Source organism: Pyrgilauda ruficollis, unplaced genomic scaffold, assembly GCF_017590135.1.
Source record: "Pyrgilauda ruficollis isolate IOZ18807 unplaced genomic scaffold, ASM1759013v1 scaffold17, whole genome shotgun sequence".
NCBI classification, from domain to species: Eukaryota; Metazoa; Chordata; class Aves; order Passeriformes; family Passeridae; genus Pyrgilauda; species Pyrgilauda ruficollis.
Window position 1 is genome coordinate 4,042,229 of NW_024515875.1, and position 19,014 is coordinate 4,061,242.

Consider the following 19,014-nt stretch of genomic DNA (forward strand, 5'->3'; position numbering starts at 1 on the left):
CACTTAAAAAACACGTCTTCCCCCTTGGCTTCACCTCTCACTATAGCCTTGAGCCCTTATGCAATATCTGCTATCTCAAAGGACAAGCTGATGGCAAAATCCCCAGAAACTTGTTCAGCATTGGTTTGACACCTGCTGGGGGAGCTGCTTAAGAAGAACCTTAATTTATATTTGCAATTCTTACTCCAAATTTCAGCCCAGTGTGCTGGATATATATTTCTTCCTACTTAAGGGACTAAAAGGTATTTAGCCCTAGCTTAAAAATGACATTGCCAACTATAGTTTTGCCTATAATTGAAGTTCTCTGTGTGCTGTGGTATTTAGGAACGGGAGATGGAAGCTAAGAAACGAGCTCTGGAAGAAGAAAAACGCCGCAGGGAGCAACTGGAGAAAAGATTGGAGGAAGAAACGAGCCAGAGGCAAAAATTAATTGAAAAAGAAGTCAAAATACGTGAGAAACAAAGAGCACAGGTCAGACATGGGGATGTGAAATGGTTTTGAAGTGCAAGACTTCCCCTTCATATACAGAAGAGGACTAAGTGAATTTCTGCCAATGGTACACAGAACTGCTTTCAGCTGAACAGATAGATTTAGTATTTCTGAGGTGCAATTTTTTTTCTAAAAGTATGTTTGAGCTCTTGGAGCCAAATATTCATTTAAAGTTAGATAATGGCGTAGGTATCTAGTTAGCATTTTATATATAAAGTATAAATATTAATCCTATAAAGTTTGTTATTGAATATAGGCACAGCAGAATTTTTTGGCCAGAACAACAGAAATTTCTGAGTGTGTTAATTTTATAAACCGTTGGTGTGGAGTTGGTGGGGTTTTTGTTTTGTTTTGCTTTTTTTTTTATACATAAAATGCCTTGAAATGTGAATTATTGCTTCCAAATATTTGACAGAAAAGAAAAAGACAAATAAGGAAGTTTTCTCAGCTCCACATCTACAATACAGAGTAAATATTACTTTTTCTAAAGCTAATGGGACTGTACAACATGAGAAACATTACTTAATTGAAAAAGTGTTACCTCCTACATATTTTTGCTTCTTCTTTGGGCTTAGAGGTACCTTGAGTTTTCTTTAGGCTTAGTGTCTTACCTGTTTGTTCATTCTTCCAAAACCAATAATATCTATAAGGTACAGCAAGTAACTAGGCAGTCATTGCTAGTATACCAGAGCAGACAATGTCTCCATCTTAATAGATGGTTTTGAGTGCAGACGATTCCATCTCATATTGGAATATCTTTCTGGTTTTATCTGTGCTACCTTTGCTGATGTTTTACCAGCTGTTTCTACTTAAATATATTCATTCGTTTTTATAAAAAATGTAATCAGGAATGCTAAATTTTACTTGCTTGCCTTCTTTTCTTCTAAGAAATTTGTTGACAAGTCAAGTATGACATAAAAACAATGCAATGCTGATAGTTTTATCCCAAACTAGAGCATGCATGTGTTGTAATAGAACATCCTGTCAGTTACTGCTAATTGTCAGACTTGGCAGAGAGAAGAAGACTGAATTGGCAGGAAGACAAAAACTTAACTGTCAAAAATGACTGATTTTTTTTTTCTTTTTAATTTCCTTTGTACAGTGAGACCAATTTTTTCCCCAGCAACTTTTGACACTTAGAAATGTAAAGGAGAGGAAGGAACCCCATCTTTGCACTTGCCAGAGCTGGTGCCAGCTCGTATCATAGCGGACTGCATAATTTTAGAAGGGTACTAAGAGTTCTTGTGAGCAGCTCCTATTGCACCAAGAGGCTCGTAAGAATGCAATGAAGGAAAGTCCCTTTGATTTGAGACTCACAGTGGGATTTAACAGGCTAACTTGAGGATTGCAGCAAGGGCAGATTAGTTTCTCCAGGTCACTGATTTCTCTGGAGTACAGGGGGAGAGAGACAGGGAGATGGTCCTTTCACAGATCCTTGAAAGCATCTAAAATTAGCTTCTGTTTCAAAGTAGCCTCCGCCTCAACTGCAGCAAGGGCCTTCTCTGGGAGACCTGTCTTCTGTGCTTAAAATGACAGGGTGATGATTGTGCATAGACCCTTCAGGCACAGAAAACAAGAATGTTCCCTCAGTTGGCAGAGGTTCCAAACCATTATGTCCTCCTGCTTGTTCTCCCAACTGACACTATCCAGGCTTGCTGCAGGGTCTTGAACTGCAGTCAAGAAGAAGGCAACATCTCCTGCACTGCTTTGCTGTCTTTTGCAGAGGGATGTGAAGTAGTTATCACAGTTAATTTGTTCAGCAGAAAATAATTCTGTTTTGTTTACTGCAATCTGTGTGAAATTAACTGGCGATTCCAGTTCATTCCCATTATTAATGTTTCCTGCAACAGCACGTTCTTATTATGTATATATTATACTCTGCATAAAAATGCCTGTAGCAGTAAATTAAAATTAAAGAGTGACATGTGTGCAGTGAGTATTTAGAGAAATAAAGGGATTGCTTAATATCCTACATATTAAATTCTTGGACTTCATCTAAGGCAGCAACACACCCTTACATTTAATGCATGTCTTAATTCTATGACAGCTTTTCTGTGCTGTGGCTTCTGTTTTACCAGCTTATCAGCTGTTGATTTCAAGAAACTTGTATGCTCTATCTGGCTTTTACAAAGTTGTCCAACACTGTAAAGTTAAAAGTTTAAAGGATTTTTCTTTTCAAGAAAACTAGAGCTGCAGTAAAAGCTCTTTATTTTTCTTAAATTTATTCTTAGACTCTGTGAGCAGTTTTCAGTTATGTCCTCGCAGCACAAAGAGTAGGAGATGATAAGGCTTCTCTTAAAAATAATATTATTTTCTTTTCTTTCCTGTAGGCCCGTCCCTTGACTCGCTATTTGCCCGTTAGAAAGGAAGACTTCGACCTACGAAGTCACATTGAAACAGCTGGGCACAACATAGAGACCTGTTACCACATTTCTCTCACTGAGAAGACCTGCCGAGGCTTTCTGATTAAAATGGGAGGGAAAATTAAAACATGGAAAAAACGGTGGTTTGTTTTTGACAGAAACAAGAGAACTTTTACTTATTATGCAGGTAAGTTGCAGGCTTGCTACTAGGGTACATCTATTCTTCTATTTTTTTTATCAAACTCAGCTGAGTTATGAACAAGTAGGGAATCCAGATAAAACCTAGATTTCCATTTCATCCATTCCCTTAGATGGCATGTGAACCCTTCCCTATAGCCTTCAATCCTCATGCCAGGTAAGGCAGAATTGAGCATACAAAACAAAACAAAGGAGAAGATGCAGATGGCCAAGAGAAAAAATGGAAGATGATCAGGTTACAAGTACACAGAATAATGGTTCCACATATTTTATTTTTAAATATTATATACTTCCCTCAATGACTGAGTGATTTCTTGTACCCTTCATACAATAATATAATTTATTATACTTACCGTGAAAATTGAAGTGAATGCTTCCACAGTCCTGTGCTTAATGTGAAGAAAAGGTTTTCAGGAAATTAAACATACAAGGATAGACTTTTTTGAGTTTGTCTTACTTTGAAAGTGTAAGGAATTTCAGATGAAGAATATGCTATAGTCCAAAAGTGTTTCTCTTCATGAAGTTGTGTTACACAATATCTGAAGCCATTATTAGCATGACATTACTTTGTTATCTTAGGTTAAACCCAGAAATGGGGAATTTAAGAACATACTTATTTCTCCAAATGCTGTGCAAATATACATGTGGTTTGACATTGAAGTCTCCATTCTGAGGAAGCCACAAAATTAACATTGTGCTCTGAATATTTGTTGTTCAGAGAGGCCAGAAAGAGGCATATGCAGGACAGCCATTGCTAAGACGCAGAAGAAAACACAGAGTACAAACAGTTTCATTTACTTTACTGACATAACTCCTTTCCAGCAACTTCTGAGGAACTTGAAATTGAATTCATTACATTCATTCATTACATACCCACTGAATATTTCTTACTAGTTTGCAGTAATACAATGAGGAATGTGACAAACATTTTTTATTTTGTTCTAAACATCTGGTTTATTGGTTAGGAAGGCTTGTAACCTACAGTAGTGTTCCCATCTGGTACTGATCTTCTTTTGTCTTTTTTTAGTAGCTATGTTAACAATCAATGGTTTCACTTTTGAGTGCGGTACAGTTGCAATAATGGAATCTCAATTACCAAAGAAAACTTTTGCTAATATCTCAAGGACTCCAGCATATGCTCCAACAATCATAGTTTTATGAGGAGTCTTAGCCACACTAAAATGCTGCTGCTTGTATGAGTGAGGATCTTTAAATCTTTAGATCTTTAAAGACATCGTAGATTTCCAAAATAAATACCAGTGCTGCAAATTCAGAGTAATTGAACTCTAAGTGAATGTCCTGAGATAATGCTTTAGTTCTGTCAGTGCACTGAACCAAGAACTTATCCTGAAGTCTGACAGCTTAGTGTGGTGACTGAAGCATCTGCACTTTCTGAATTGAAGCATTCAGGGAACTCTACCAACACACTTTCGATGGGAACTTGTGGGTACCTGAAATAGTCTGGTAACCAAGGCCCCAGGTGGGGTTTGAAAAGAGAGTGGATCCCCTGCTTACTAGTAGTGCACAGACAGCACACTTTGTGTAGTGCTATGTTTGTCTCAGTATAATGTGTGCTGTGATCTCATAATCCTGTATCTCAGTGCTTCAGCACTGCTTCTCTGGGGGCTGGCAGGAAGATTCCCAAAGCTGCATTGTTTTCTCTGGAATTTCATTTTGCCATCATATGAAGTTTTAGGAATTGCTTGCAGCTACACATAGGATGTAAGCTGAGTTCCCCTAGTGTTTAAATTACAGCAGAATCCCTCATGGGACTGATAAAGATGTTATGCATGACTGTTCAGTGTTGAGATGACACTATGACTTGGGGGCAGAAAACATTATATTCCCCTAATACAAAAGTGCTGGGAGTGAAAGGAAGTTTGCCTTTCAGTGTCCACATGCAATTGGGATACTTCTTAACAATTTCTCTCTCCACTACAGGAAAATGCGAAGAAGCATTTTTTTAAAAAAGTACATGCACAAACTATGTTCCAATATAAAGATTTTGCTGTCAGATTGTATTAAAAATTTGATTATCATTGCAGTTTTCTCTTGAAGGCAAACTGGAGGTCTTAGCCTGTGAACTGTGTGAAGTCTGGCTGGTTTTCATGGAATTGGAAGAGTGGATATATCTGAGAGACATCTGTCCTTCTGTGGGCTAATACCCTCCATAACATTTAGACAACTCAGTGAAGGGAGTGACTTGCAAATAGATGAGGAAATTACAAAAGCTTTTATCCTTGGAAACTAGGTGAAGAAGAAGACATATTAAAGTCAAAAATGCATCTCTCAATAAAACCAACCAACTAGTAAGAAAATTTGAAGGTATCCATGGGATTTCAGAAGCAGAACTGTTAAGTCAATTACTTATCAGCTGAATATATATGGAAATGCAAATTACGCTTTTGCTTCTTACTGTTCTGAAGTCATTCTCTCTTTTCTGTTTTAGACAAACACGAAACTAAATTAAAAGGTGTAATATATTTTCAAGCTATTGAAGAAGTCTATTATGATCATCTAAAGAATGCATATAAGGTAAACTTTGTTATTGCTGTTTTAACCATGTATCACATAGAGTACCCAAAGTATGGCAGCTGCTGCAAAATTAAAGGGAGAAGTAACATTATTGGAGGGGAAAAGAACCCAAACAAATACTTAAAAACAAACCCTGGAGTGGAGGAAAAGGAAGAGGAAGCTAATCAGTGATTAGCACTGACAGCATTTTTTACACTGATGGAATCAGAGATAAGTGTCTACCTGCAAAGTAGTTTTGCTGCAAGGAGTTCCTTAGGGGCAAGACCACTGAAATCAGTGGCTGCGCGAGTCAAGGGCTGGCTGCACACCTCAGTCCCAGGGAGGGAGTTAACTGTGCCAGCAGCTCATGGCACACCCTGCCTCTCATTTGTAATTTAAATGAGCTGTGAACAATTTGTGGAAGTCACTGGACAGACTGGGGGATGCAGTATTGCGTTTTATTTAAATGGTATGCTCTGTCTCACCCCTCCAAAATGTATGGTCTATCCCAAGCCTGTGGTCCTGCCCTGAACCATCCTGTATCCGTAATGCCATTGGCCCGAGTCTGATTCCGTGCCCATTTTCATTCTCCCTCTTAATCCGTGCGAGCGAGACCAGTAGCTCTCTTAGCCTTTCTCCCCTCTTAGCCCCTTTTTCTCCCCTCTTGTCCCTCCCCTAGGCTCTCCCTCTCCCCCTCCCATCCCTTTCCCCCTTCTCCCTCAGTAGCCATGCTGTTCCCGGGGATGGGACCCCCAATAATCCCTCATCAATCAGCACCCTCAGAAGCCATGTGGAGTCTCCTTGCCTGCCTGCTGCTGCCAGCCAGCTCACAGCCTAGGGGCCCTCTGGGGACAGCCCGGGGTGCCCCCCCCCCAAAAGAAACGAACGGCAACAGGGGGGAGTTACTTATTTGGGCATGAAACAACAGCTTGGAACCCTGTAGTAGTGTATAGTAGTCTGCTGGAAAAATGCTGTAAAAGGTGCTTATGGTGGCTACAAACACTTTAAATGCATCTCGGCTGCAATATAAGATGCAGTGGCACAGCATTTTATCTTTCTTCTTAACCCTATTCATAAATATCCCTGTAAGCAAATCCACTTCTGATGCCAATAAATGGCTTTGGTTTCACTCTTCTGATATCTTCTTTGTGTTTTATTCAAGAGTCCCAACCCGCTGCTGACCTTCAGTGTTAAGACCCACGACCGCATCTACTACATGGTTGCTCCTTCTCCAGAAGCCATGAGGATATGGATGGATGTCATTGTTACAGGCGCAGAAGGCTACACCCACTTCATGTTATAATAAAAGGGAGCAATAGGGCATCCTGCAATAACATAACTAATGAAGTTAGCCATAGCTAGTGACAGCTGAAAAGCCAGTGAATACCCTGAAATGTCCTCCTTATGATGTGCACCCAAAACCTCAGATTGAGAGGGGGTTACAAATGCATTGAAAAGGGGGGGTTTTTGCCTGTTGTAGTTGATCTTTATAGGAATGAACAGGCTAAAGCTGTTGAGAGAATCATAGTGCTCCAAAATGGATAATCAGGCAATTTTAATTACAGCATCTTGGTTTGTACAAATAAGTTTCTACAAATTCTCTTATACAGAGAATGTCTTCATAAATTTATACTGAACAGTTTACAAGTGTGTGTGTTCTCATTGGTATGCAAAAATTCTAGTAGTGAAACAAAATGGTGTAATAAGCATATATTTTAATATGCAACATTTGACATTTATAGATTATTAAGTGACTTTTTAAAACCTTTAGTCAAGTATTTTATAGAAATACAAACAAAAAGAAGCCCTAAGTTACACACAGTTCTTGCCTTAGTAGTTAAGTGTTACAACAGAACCAAAGAGTTACATTATTCCCTTATGTTTTCATATTGTTACTTGTACCTAACTTTATGTAAGGGGACAGTGCCAAAACTCTTAATGAATTTTAATGTAATTAAATTGTTATATTCTGTGTGTTCAAACACTTTGTGACAACAACTCTATGTTTAAAGTTCACATCTATGGAGCTCAACAAGAAAAAAACAAAAAAACCCTGAGAAGGATAGCTTTAAAAAGATGCTTTTTTTTTTTTTTTCCCCCCCACAAGGATGAGAAATGGAAACACATGTATTAACTTCCTAATAAAGAGGGATTTTTTTAATCCTCCCTATTAAACAGAATAAGCCGATTCTGGACTCTACAGCAATTTTCTTTTATATCATAAGGTCCCAGTGTGGTTCAAATCTTACTTTGTGCCAAGTGAGTGCTCTATTGAAATCTCTCAAATATTGCCTGCCATGAAGCCAGCACCAAAATCTCTACCTGTCTGAATTCTTTGGACCCAAGCTTTCAGTCCCAGAGAATTGTTGTTTAATGTATATCTGCAAAGAATAATTCTGTCAAATAGAATAAAAAGGGAGGTGAGTTCTAAGAGTTTACACTAAGCAGTGTATGAATAAAAAACTCTGAAAGTTTGAAGTAGTAGGGATTGAGATTCCTAAAACAGCAAAAAATGAGGGTGCAGCGGTGTCCCATTTTAAAATCACCTCCAAGTCCTTGAGTAATATTGCAAAAATATAAATTATTTAATTGAAATGAACTTCAAGAAAGTGTCATATTATGACTTTAAAGAGGTTCTATTTGATTATAATTGAAACTTACACGGTCTGTGGTTTGTGTACTAGAAGAAAGCACATTAGCCTTTTTTCTTTTTGATGAAAAGTTAATGGCTTTTAATTGAACAAATAAACTGAAACCAGAATAGAAGTATGCTGGCAGAATATTTTTGTTATACTTTTACTGGTTTGTGGTATGTACAGATGATGTGGTTCTAGCATGACAAACATCAGTTTCTACTTGAATCATAGAAGAGACTGTTGTTGCAAGATAAGTGTTATCATCTGGGCAGAGCACAGCCTGTAATTTATAATTTAAAACACTATCAAATAAATTGCTTTTGTTTATACAGTTATTATTTTTTCCTGATGTATTTTGATTTTATTCCCAAGTATAGTTATAAAGGTTTTCTAATACTGATTTTTGTATCCTGCATGACTCAATGAAGGCATTTCAATAAACACTTTTAAAAATACGCTTGTTTCAAATATTTTCTTGTTGCATTATCATGAGACATTTGTGCTTGTCTTTTAAATAGTTGTATACAGTCATGCAAACAACACCATATTTCTCAGTAACACTGAATTGAACTATTCCATGTGTTTTCCCATAAAAGAGCTATGGAAAATAATCTCTCGCAGGGCAGTGAAATTAGGAGTGCAGTCTCTTTTCTGCATGTACATAATATAATATGTTTTTCATTTTTTATGAACCTGTTTGAAAAATTTATTACCAGCTTTGGATATTGACAACTTTTTTTGTTTAACTGCAAACCAGAAACTGCTTGAGTTTAAGGATTTCAAAGTTTTCCCAATATTTGATTTAGACATGACCTGAATGGGAGTATTAACTCACTGTGGAAATGAAAACAAGTGTGGTTTTATGATTGATTTGTTTTCACTAAGTTTGGCATCATCATCATGAAGTGGGGTGGGTTCTGTAGTGGTGTGTATCAAGACAACATGAGTTGAACGGTGGTGTGAACCCCCTTCCATGATCAGTCTGCACTCATCATAAAAACCCTTCAAGCTTACCTGCCTGGGAGTCAAACACCTGCTTACCCTGAAGGTTCTTGGGCCATTGCAAACCATGGAGTCTGAGTCTTAAAACCTTCTCAGCTGTGTCCCATGACCTACAGGTGCTGGCCTGGTGCTTGGATGGGAAAACACCCTTCCCTTGGCAGGCACTGGCCTTTCCTAGCATTCATTTTCATGTGCCAGGGGAGGTTGGACATCAGGATGGATTGTCAAGCATTGGAATGGGCTACCCAGGGAGGTGGTGGAGGGACATCCCTGGAGGTAGTCAAGAAATGCCTGGACGTGACCACAGGTGATGCTGTGGTCTACCTGATGTGGTATTTGTCAAAGGTTGGACTCAATGATATTTGGGATCTTTTCCAATCTAAATTATTTGGAGATTCTACGATTATTTTCTTTGTGGCTGCCATGGCCTGTGTATAAAAGATGTATGTGCACAAGGATGTCGTTTTGGCTCCTGTGCTCATATACCTAAGGCTGAGAGAAGCCGAGGGGGTGTGAACCCGTTAATGACGTCCCTTCTCAGTCGTCTCTTCTCGAGGCTGAACAGCACCAGGCCTTTCCCTCGGCTTCTCCTCCTAAGAGAGGTGCTTCAATCAGTCTCATAGCCTGCCACTGGACCCGCTCCGAGAGCTCCGTGTCCCTCCTGTACTGAGGAGCCCAGACCTGGACCCGGGACTCCGGAGCTGCCTCACCAGGGCCGAGCACAGGGGCCGAGGCACCTCCCTCGACCTGCCGGCAGCGCTCGTCCCAATGCACAACTTTGGCCTTCTTGGCTACAAGGCACAGCTAGCTCGGGGGAAACACGCACGCTAGGAAATGCACGATCGATGTTTTGGCTTTTTTTATTGAAAAAACTTTCCAGGTTCCCTGGGAGGTTCGGCCCTGACCGCAGACCGCCCCGCCCCCGGCCGTCCCTTCACTGACGGGGGAGGCGGGCGGCGCGTGCGCGGGCGGCAGCCATGGCGGGAGCGCTGGTGCGGGCCGGCCGTGCCTCGGCCCTGCGGGGATCGCTGCCGCCGCTGAGGGCGGCCCGGGCGCTCCTGGGTAAGGGAAAGGCCGCGGGGAGCTCGGAGCATAAGCGTTGCCAGTCGGAGGGGAGAGCGTGTGTGTCGCTGCCGACTGTGACGGCCGCCGTGCGGCTCTCGGGCAGCCGCACCCTTTCCTCCCCTTCAGCGCCGTCGCCATCGGGAAGGGCCGGGGCGCGGCTCTCTGGTGGGAATGGGCACGTTAAACTCGATTCCCTTCGCACGGGGTTCCTGACAGGCTTCTCCTCCCCGCCTGGCCCGCGGGGGGGCTCGGTGGCTGTGCACAGGGCAGGGCAGCTGCTTTCCTACGTGTCTTTGGTTGGCTCTGAGCTCTTGCCCCAGTGGGTTTTGAGGAGCTGGGAATAGTGATCGGGTGTGAAACGTGTCTGCCTGTAAAACTCCGCCAGTCACACGAAAAGCTTCGCTGGCGTCCACGTCTGAGTGAGCTCGGCCTCTGCCCAAACACGCAGTGTCCCTTCTTGGTGTGTCAGACCCCGAGCTTGTCTGAGCTGTTGCGTTTATTCGTTGCCTTTAATTGGACAGGTGAATCTCATCTAAGGTTGCTCAGTGAGTAAAACTTAATTGCCACTACGGATGCACATTTTGTAGCTGATTAAAAGCTTGAATACAGTGAGATTTTGCTGCTGTGTTCTTCACTGTTTCTGTGTGTTTATAACGGTAATATTATCAGAGTATCTGTTTATTTGAGTGTGTCTTTAGGTGCTCTGGGATCAGGCCAAGCTGCAGTTCCTGCTGGAGTGTGGGTGGTTGCATGAAACCAAGTGTGGACAGAGTTGAGTCCATTACCTGTCACAGCAGCATTAATCTGCTGAGAGTGGGGAGATCTCAGTGCAGGAATACTCCCAGAGTAGTTCAGGGAACTTCTTTGGCTTTGATGTGTAATGTAACACTGGTTTCAGTCGCAGTTTTCATAAAAGTTCACAGTGACTCCGATATTAAGAGAATTCCATAGATATCATCAGGCAAGGGTCCTGTGGTCTTCCTGTAGCTATCACCTTCTGTCTGTAACTTGCTTTTATAAACCTAAATTAGTTTTTTATAAACTAATACCTGTCTTGCACCCTTCAGAAATGCTTCCCTGCTTTTACTAAGGTCTTTCCTAAAATCAGGAGGAGAAATTACTGGGTAGCTGCCGATGGTTTTGTCTGTCTGAAGAGAAATCTGAGAGGGTGACTGCGTTGAGCTTTGCTTTTGGGTTGGCTGCAGTGGTTGCTTTAGGGGTTTGCATTATTCAGGTTGGGATTGCTGCTGGTGCTTCCATTAACTTGTTAAATGGAAGACTGGTTTGTGAAATAGCTTAGACAGTGGTCTTGTAGCTGCAGTTGGAACCCTGCCCAGTGTCAAAGTAATTTGAGGATGCCTCCAAGGTGCTACAGCATGGAAGACATGTGGCATCAGAAATGGCTATCAGGGCTTAAGGGGGAGAAAAGTATTCCCATTTATTTTTCTATTAAATTTAGTACTTCTTGGTTCATCTCCTCTTACTGTCACTTGCACTCTACTGGTCCTGAAGAAGCGACTGCTTAGTGAGAGACACACACAAATCAAAAGCCACAGGGTGGTTGCATCTGAATACCTTTACTGTGGAAGTCGTTCACCTTTATAAACAACTCATGCCTCAGCAGGATAAAGAACTACCTCATTGTTTGAGGAGCAATTTAATGCTTTTAATCTGTAGTTCAAATGAGGCCATTTCTGTTGAACGGTAGGAAAGTTCTGAATGCTAGCTGCACCCTGTGTCTGTTATGTATCCACACTTACCCATGCATATCCAAGTTTAACAACAAGCCAACCCCCCAAAACTCCTTGAATGTAATCTCTTTGGTAGTGACAAAACAGAACTCAAGGCTGCAGGACAGTTAAGTGGTGTGATACTGTTGGGGCTTGGGTTTTGCACTATTTTTCTCCCCCTGTCACTTTATTTTGGGTTGCATTGTTTCTGTGCCCTCTGTTGAAGAGCCAGTGGTGTTCTAATCTAAGAATTAAGAGTGTCAAAGTCTTAGAAGACTTGACCAAGCTTTCAGGTTAACAAATTACCTTGCTGAGTTGGATAATAGAGTGGATTAAGTCTCCTTAATAGCTCTCTAGGAATTACTTGTCCTCACCCGCAGCAGAGGTACAACTGACAGCTAAAGTTAGATTAAATCCTGTAGCAGCTGTTGAGATTCAGCAGAATCAGTAATTAGTTAGCATTTCCTCTGTTAATTTCCTTGTTTGATGTTACTTATTTCATTTGGTTTAAACAATGCTATGCTCATCATGATGAAAAATTTAGGCACAAGATTCTTTCCCAGTTCTTGACTATGAACTTGCCCCTATTCTCCACATATTGTGTGGATCCAGGGCTTTAATAAAGGTGCAGTTTTATCCTTCAGTTTTAATTCTAATGAAAAGTTTGTCTCCTCATGTACTTGTAAACTTCCATTGCACAGACTAGTCTCAAAATTACGCGTTTTGAAAATAAAAGTTTAAACTAAGCAGACGTTAAATGGGAAGATTTTTGGTGAAATGAGTAAATGTATTCAAGATGATACAAAATATGAGGACTGATGAAGTCTAGGAAGCCTGAGAGTTTGTTTTCAGTCAACCACTTTGCTAATTGCTGAGTGAACTCTCTACATGATTGGCGTTTAATGATTTGAGAATGAATCAAAATAAACTTTGTCTTTCAGGTTGATCACTACTTGTCAGTCTTTAAAGAATATAGGAGATGCTTTTTTCTTCTCTCTTGAGCCAGAATACCTTATTTCACATAATGTGTCCATATTTGGCAAACCCTGGGTTTATAAGAACTTGTGTTTCTGCCAGTGTTATCATGATGATTGTACTAAATAGCTCCTCTTACTAGTTTGCAGGCTGAAGTCATCGGTCAGCTTTCTCACTCGACCAGATCGACCAAATATTGCTTATCAGAAACTAAAAGGGAGGAATCCAGGGGTTATTTTCCTTCCAGGTTTCAATTCAAATATGAATGGTCAGAAAGCAACTGCCCTTGAAGACTTCTGCAAATCATTAGGTCATGCCTTCATCAGGTACATAGGGGAGTATTGTTCTTGAGAAAATGAAACTAGTCTCATGGGTTGTGGGAAGGGGTTTTAACATAAATAAATAAATTTTGGCATTTGGATTGGGATGCTCCCTGTGCTAAGGGACAAGAAGACTTTCTTCTGCAAGACAAGAAGTCTTTCTTCTGTTTCCAAATGTAGGATTTCTGTCAGTAGAGAGACTGAGATAAATCAGGAGACCGTATTCTGAAAGTAATTCAGATAATTCTTTGAAATTAAAAATTAAGGGCCTGGAGTTCTGTTTTTTAAGTTACCACTATAAGCACTGTCCTTACGTGCCAAGTCCGATTAAGTTACCCTGTGTCTTCTGTAGGTTTAGAACATGCCCCTGCTTGGTGATGCTGTCCTTTGATAGACGAGATTGAATGCTGTCTGTATGAACGTGTCATAAGTCTTTGTGTTTGGGTTCAGTGTTTGAAAGAGTTTGTACATTTTAAAAATACCTTTAAAATTCAAGTGTCTGAGGTTTTTTGGTTTTTTTTGTCGGTAAGGGAAATTTTTTGCCTATTCTCTATCAGATGATAGAGAATGCTGCATAACTTAGTTGTGTTTGTTGTATTTAAACTGTCTTTGTGTGATTTCTGGTCCTAGTGATAAACAGGACCAAGTAAGAAAATACTCACTGTGGTGTCTTGTTCCCTGCTGATTTGATTATTCAGTAGTATTTAGTTAGTGTCTGTGTTGCTGTAGACAGTACTGTGACTTTTGTGTTGATGGTTATTTTTGCAGATTTGACTATACAGGATGTGGAAGTTCAGATGGTAAATTTGAAGAGTGTACAATTGGGAAGTGGAGAAGAGATGTTCTGTCTATACTGGATGAACTTACAGATGGACCACAGGTTATATTTTATTTTTAAATATAGAATGCTGTTTTTCCCTCAGGGTAGAACCTTGATCAAAAATATGCCATAATAGCTTTGATCTGGTCAGCAGTAGCTTTTTGCTGAACAGCTGACACCTGCTCTCTTCCAAGCTGAATCATTTGAGAGGTCATATAGGAGCTCTTTTGCAGGCAGGTAGGTCACAAAATCATGGAAGCATGGGTTGGCAGGACCTCCTGGAGGTTGTTTATTAGAATCTCCTGCTCGGAGCAGGGCTGTTGTCCCAGAGAGTCTGAGAAAGCCTCATGGTGAAGGTGCCACCTGACAGGGGACAGGGAGTTGTTCCTGTGCAGTGTGGCACTGCTAATGAAAATGTGTGTCACTGTCCCATGCTGATGCATCAATTAAAGGATTTGCAGGAAGATTACAAGATACTGCATATGACAAATAGCCTTAAAAAACAGGCAGGAGAAGCAACATTTTATTTCTTCACTTACTTTAGAAATTACTGTGAGAAACCTGGAATCTCCTACAACTTAGAAATACCTAGTATTGTGTTTAAAACAATTTTGTATTATGAATTGCTTTTGTTTACTGCTTTCAATGCACTGAGTCTTTACCATGTGCATTTATCTTGAGAAGGAAACATATAAGTATGCATATGATACTGAATTGTTTCAACTCTCATTTTGTTTACAGTGTTTCAGTCTCAGACAGCAATAACCAGCCATGCCAAACAGAATAATAAATACCAGATCTTGTGGTGCTTACTCAGGCAAAATTTCCACTGGAGGTGACAGCAGTTCTGCCTGGGTAAGGACAGCAGGATTATGCCCAAGGTTTAAATAGTTAAACCAAGTGAAAACTAATGTTTTGTGCAAGAAGAAGAAAATCACTTAGCCATTTCCTGTAAAACACTATATTTTCTTCTCTTTCTTATTTTGTTTTCCAGATTCTGGTGGGCTCCAGCATGGGTGGATGGCTGATGCTTCATGCTGCGATAGCACGTCCAGATAAAGTAGCTGCTCTGGTTGGAGTAGCTGTAGCAGCAGATCACGTTGTAACAACTTTTAAGAGCCTTCCTCTTGAGGTAAATGTTGATGGTTGGCTTTTGTGTAGTCTAAAAATCTTACCAAGAATTTTAGAAATGATGTTATTTAAACCGTACTTTTCCTGCAAATTTTAGCGTGAGTTTTCTGTGTTTGGTTAAGGTAAGCTTACAGTATGAGACTAGTGTGAACACTAGCCAGAGTGTGCTTATATTATTGTGGTTTAGAGGATGTGAAGTCAGATCCCTACTGTTTTCAGTCCATTAGATTTCAGTGTTGAATATCTTATATTTGCATTGGAATTGGATCCTTGTGCTTGGAAGGATGGAGAAGTAGCCACTAAAGTGCTTGAGGTGTCACTGGATGAGATGCATATGACGCAGGTTGTGTGCATAGAAAGGAAATTCTTCAGATTAGTGTGTTTGTAAAGACTGTAAGATTTAGGTAGTGGAAACTGCCCTTTTGAGATGCCTTCTTGATGGTAATAATGTCTAGTCTTCAGAAAAGTAAATGAGGTGTTACATGGCAATAAATAATGTGTGCTTTAGAATAATGAAAATATTCTCCCATTTGTTTGAGTTTTTTCTAAGGTACTTTGTAGTGTCAGTATTACTATTTAGGACTCAGAATCTGAAAATACTTAAGAATCTGGAAATATATTATTTAGAGACACCTCCTGTGGCAAAGACTGATCACTGGACAGTGTCTTTTCCCTAGGATTTCCCCTTGTTTGAGGATCAGTGAACTGACTGAAGCCAAGGAGATTTGCTGTTCATGGTGGCTATGCATCTTTTTCTTTTTCTGATAGATTCTGGCTAGGAAATTAATTTCATTGGTGAATTTTTCATTGGCTTAATTTCCTTGTTGAATTTTAACTAGATTAATTTGCAGGAGAGGTTTGGAGAGCAGCTTTTGTGACATGGTAGGGGATTTGTCCTCAGATGCTGTGAGGAGAAAGGGAATACACCTGTGATAATAAAAATCAACAAGGTGAAATTTTATGCTTGGGGGAGTCTTACTGCTTTTAGAACAGAAATAAGATGAGGTACTCTTAAGTACTCCTGACATGTCTTTTGTCTGTTCTTTGCTCTCTTTTTATATAGGCACAAAAAGAAATAGAAGAAAAGGGTGAATGGAAGTATCAAACAAAGCAAAATGAGGAAGGATATTACTCCTTGACCTATGACTTTATCAGAGAAGCAGAAAATCACTGTGTGCTGAATAGTCCTATTCCTGTGACATGTCCCATACGCCTTATCCACGGCATGAAGGATGGGGATGTCCCGTGGGAGATCTCTATGCAAGTTGCTGACCGTGTTTTGAGCAAGGACGTGGATGTTATCCTCCGCAAAATCGGCCAGCATCGGATGAGTGACAAGGAGGATACAAAGCTCCTTGTCAATACTGTTGATGATCTAATTGACAAGCTGTCAACAGTGTAGCATTAGTGCATGAACTCTACACCTGACTCTTTTCCTTGAGTAATGGAAGCCTTGTTCTTACCCAGATGGTGGCAGGCCTGTGACTGTCACAGTAGGAACTGAGCTTTATCTGCTGTTTCCTTACCTCTATTTCTTAAATACAGGAATTGTATTATTGCTGCATTTGCACACAATCCAGAGTGTGAAGGAATGCTGCTATTGTGTTCAGAACCTCTCCTTCACCACTTTTCCCATTTTTTTCACAAATTCCTACAATTTTGTACTGACACGTTGATTACTTTTTGTTGCTGTTGGCCTGTACAGTAAAACTTTATTTTCACATCTTTGACATCTGTTACTGTCCTTCTGCTGTAACATCATTGTATCTTATGTCTGAAACCATCTGTGCAAGGCAAAATACAACTTGAGTGTTTAGTGAAGTTAGTTATTAGAATAGTGAGTACCATAAAACACAATAAACAGATTTCAGATAAATGGTTATTTTGTTCTGAATTGCTGTTAAAAAGTGAAAGGCACACTCTGATGGTGTGCTTGGGGTACTACATAGGGAAGAATTCGAATTCTAAGAAAGCAGGGCTCAAAGTCTTAAGAGCTCTTTATCTGTGCTTATCAGGAGGGTGTATGTGATCTTCTCCAGGCTGCCATCTGTCGTTCATTTGTGGGCCTACTGTTCAGGAAACGATAAATAATCTTGCTGTAAACTGAAACTGGATCAATAAGATGATTTTAATAGTACCTTCTTCAAAGTGGTGAGTATAGTGCCACAGAGCACCGTTGCCTCTTTCCCATGACTTGAGAGCTGTGGATTGCTGGGCACAGTGTCTCTTCAGCTGCGTGAGTCCAACCCTGGGAAGCTGTAAATGGAACTTGGTAGTTGAATAAGTCTTAAAATATAAATCCATAGAATTTAATAGGAAATGGATTTAATTGCAAATATGAATGTTACCTGGGTTTTGTGCAGAAATACAGTACCCTTTGTACACTTGAGAGAGAGGCTGGAATTAGTTCAGGCTGGCCTTTATGTGTAACATCAGTGAAAAGCATATAATTGTTCCTGGGTTTATTATTTGAAGTAGTAAATGGCATCACTATTATTACCTTAAAAGACTAGAGCTGCTGGGGGTAAGGTATTTCTAGAGAGTTTGTCATTTTCAGTTTTAGCTATGTCAGTAGAAGTATGCTGAACAGGGCTTTGCTGAGGTAGTGGGTTTTAATTAAAAAAAAAAAAACAAAAACAAAAACAAAAGAACACAAACAACTAAAGTTAGAAAAAACCCCAAAAAAACCACCAAAGCAACAACAAAACCAAAATTTTGGATAAGTTCCTGTGAAGTACAGTTCTATTTAGGCTTGCAAAAAACAAGCTGTGATGTGAAAAATCTGAATTTTGATATAAGAGTAAAAAAAGATGGCTCTTGTTTAGATGCAAATTTTCTACTTCGAGTGTACCAATTCCCTAACTCAGTCATAGAATGGTTTGGATTGGAAGGGACCTTAAAGATCATCTGGTGTTCCACTAGACCAGGTTGCTCAGAGCCCCATCCAACCTGGCCTTGAACACTTCCAGAGATGGGCATCCACAACTCCTACAGGCAACTTGTTCTAGTGCCTCACAGTAAAGAATTTTTCCCTAATTGTCTGATTTAAACCTACTCTCAAAGTTTGAACCCATTCTTCCCCTCGTTCTGTCACAACATGCTCTTATAAATAGTGTCTATCCAGCTCAGGATGATCTAGATTGGGATAATTGCTTGAGGAAATTACAACATTTAATGGAATCTTGTTCCCAAGTTTTCTGGCATAGACTGTTCTTCTGTTTGTATCACTATGCAATTCACTTTAGCTTTAAAACCTCTGAAATAATGTTTCTAACTTTTGAGAAAGTTAATGCAAATGGCATTCTTGGAGTTGGAGCTGTGTTCATGTTTATGTACTGTTAAGCAGTTGTCATCATTATATGTGTTTGTATGACTTGCATCTGATAATACCTAAAAACCAGATTTTGTGGATTTTAAAGATGCAGTCAAATCAAAATTATTTCAAAACTTTGTGCCCTAAGCCATGATAGGTTTTTTAAATCCAGTTTTGTCACACCTTAGATTGGTTTGGCTCGTAATGGAAGAAGAGGCTGAAACAAGTGGACTGCAATAATTCCAAAGTAATTAATTTTGATTAATGCCAAGAGCTACCAGTTGTAATAGATATACTTTTTCTTCACATATATTAAAGTTACTTCAGTGACCAAAAAGTTTTGAGCCTTTTTTTAAAAGGGAGTTATACCTGTAAATATTCAATTTAATACTTCAGATAAGGTAAAGGCTTTGTGTGCCTGCATGAACTATAGCTGTGTATTTGTCTTGAAAGAGTTG

At 39.9% G+C, this 19,014-nt stretch overlaps 2 protein-coding genes across 7 annotated transcripts in view; both read left to right on the forward strand.

Moving 5' to 3' along the window:
* PHLDB2 (pleckstrin homology like domain family B member 2) overlaps positions 1-8,655 on the forward strand; it is a 66,063-nt gene extending 57,408 nt beyond the window's left edge. For all 6 annotated transcript variants that reach the window (XM_041463782.1, XM_041463785.1, XM_041463784.1 and 3 more), the window contains 4 exons: positions 325-471; positions 2,820-3,039; positions 5,500-5,585; positions 6,727-8,655. In XM_041463782.1, coding sequence (XP_041319716.1) covers positions 325-471; positions 2,820-3,039; positions 5,500-5,585; positions 6,727-6,867 — 594 coding nt within the window. In that variant the 3' untranslated portion in view covers positions 6,868-8,655. The remainder of the gene's footprint in view (positions 1-324; positions 472-2,819; positions 3,040-5,499; positions 5,586-6,726) is intronic.
* Positions 8,656-10,162: 1,507 nt separating this feature from the next.
* Positions 10,163-17,347, forward strand: ABHD10 (abhydrolase domain containing 10, depalmitoylase). Its single transcript, XM_041463936.1, has 5 exons — positions 10,163-10,264; positions 13,115-13,298; positions 14,061-14,172; positions 15,107-15,244; positions 16,307-17,347. Exons 1-5 carry the CDS (start codon positions 10,180-10,182, stop codon positions 16,643-16,645), a joined length of 858 nt encoding a protein of 285 aa, XP_041319870.1. The 5' UTR covers positions 10,163-10,179; the 3' UTR covers positions 16,646-17,347.
* Positions 17,348-19,014: the final 1,667 nt, after the last annotated feature.

Excerpts from the sequence above, each read along its gene's own strand:
- ABHD10 (XM_041463936.1), top strand. The coding sequence starts at position 10,180 with ATGGCGGGAGCGCTGGTGCGGGCCGGCCGTGCCTCGGCCCTGCGGGGA. Across the intron at positions 13,299-14,060 it reads TTAGGTCATGCCTTCATCAG|ATTTGACTATACAGGATGTG; the intron begins GTACATAGGGGA and ends TTATTTTTGCAG. Across the intron at positions 15,245-16,306 it reads TTAAGAGCCTTCCTCTTGAG|GCACAAAAAGAAATAGAAGA; the intron begins GTAAATGTTGAT and ends CTTTTTATATAG.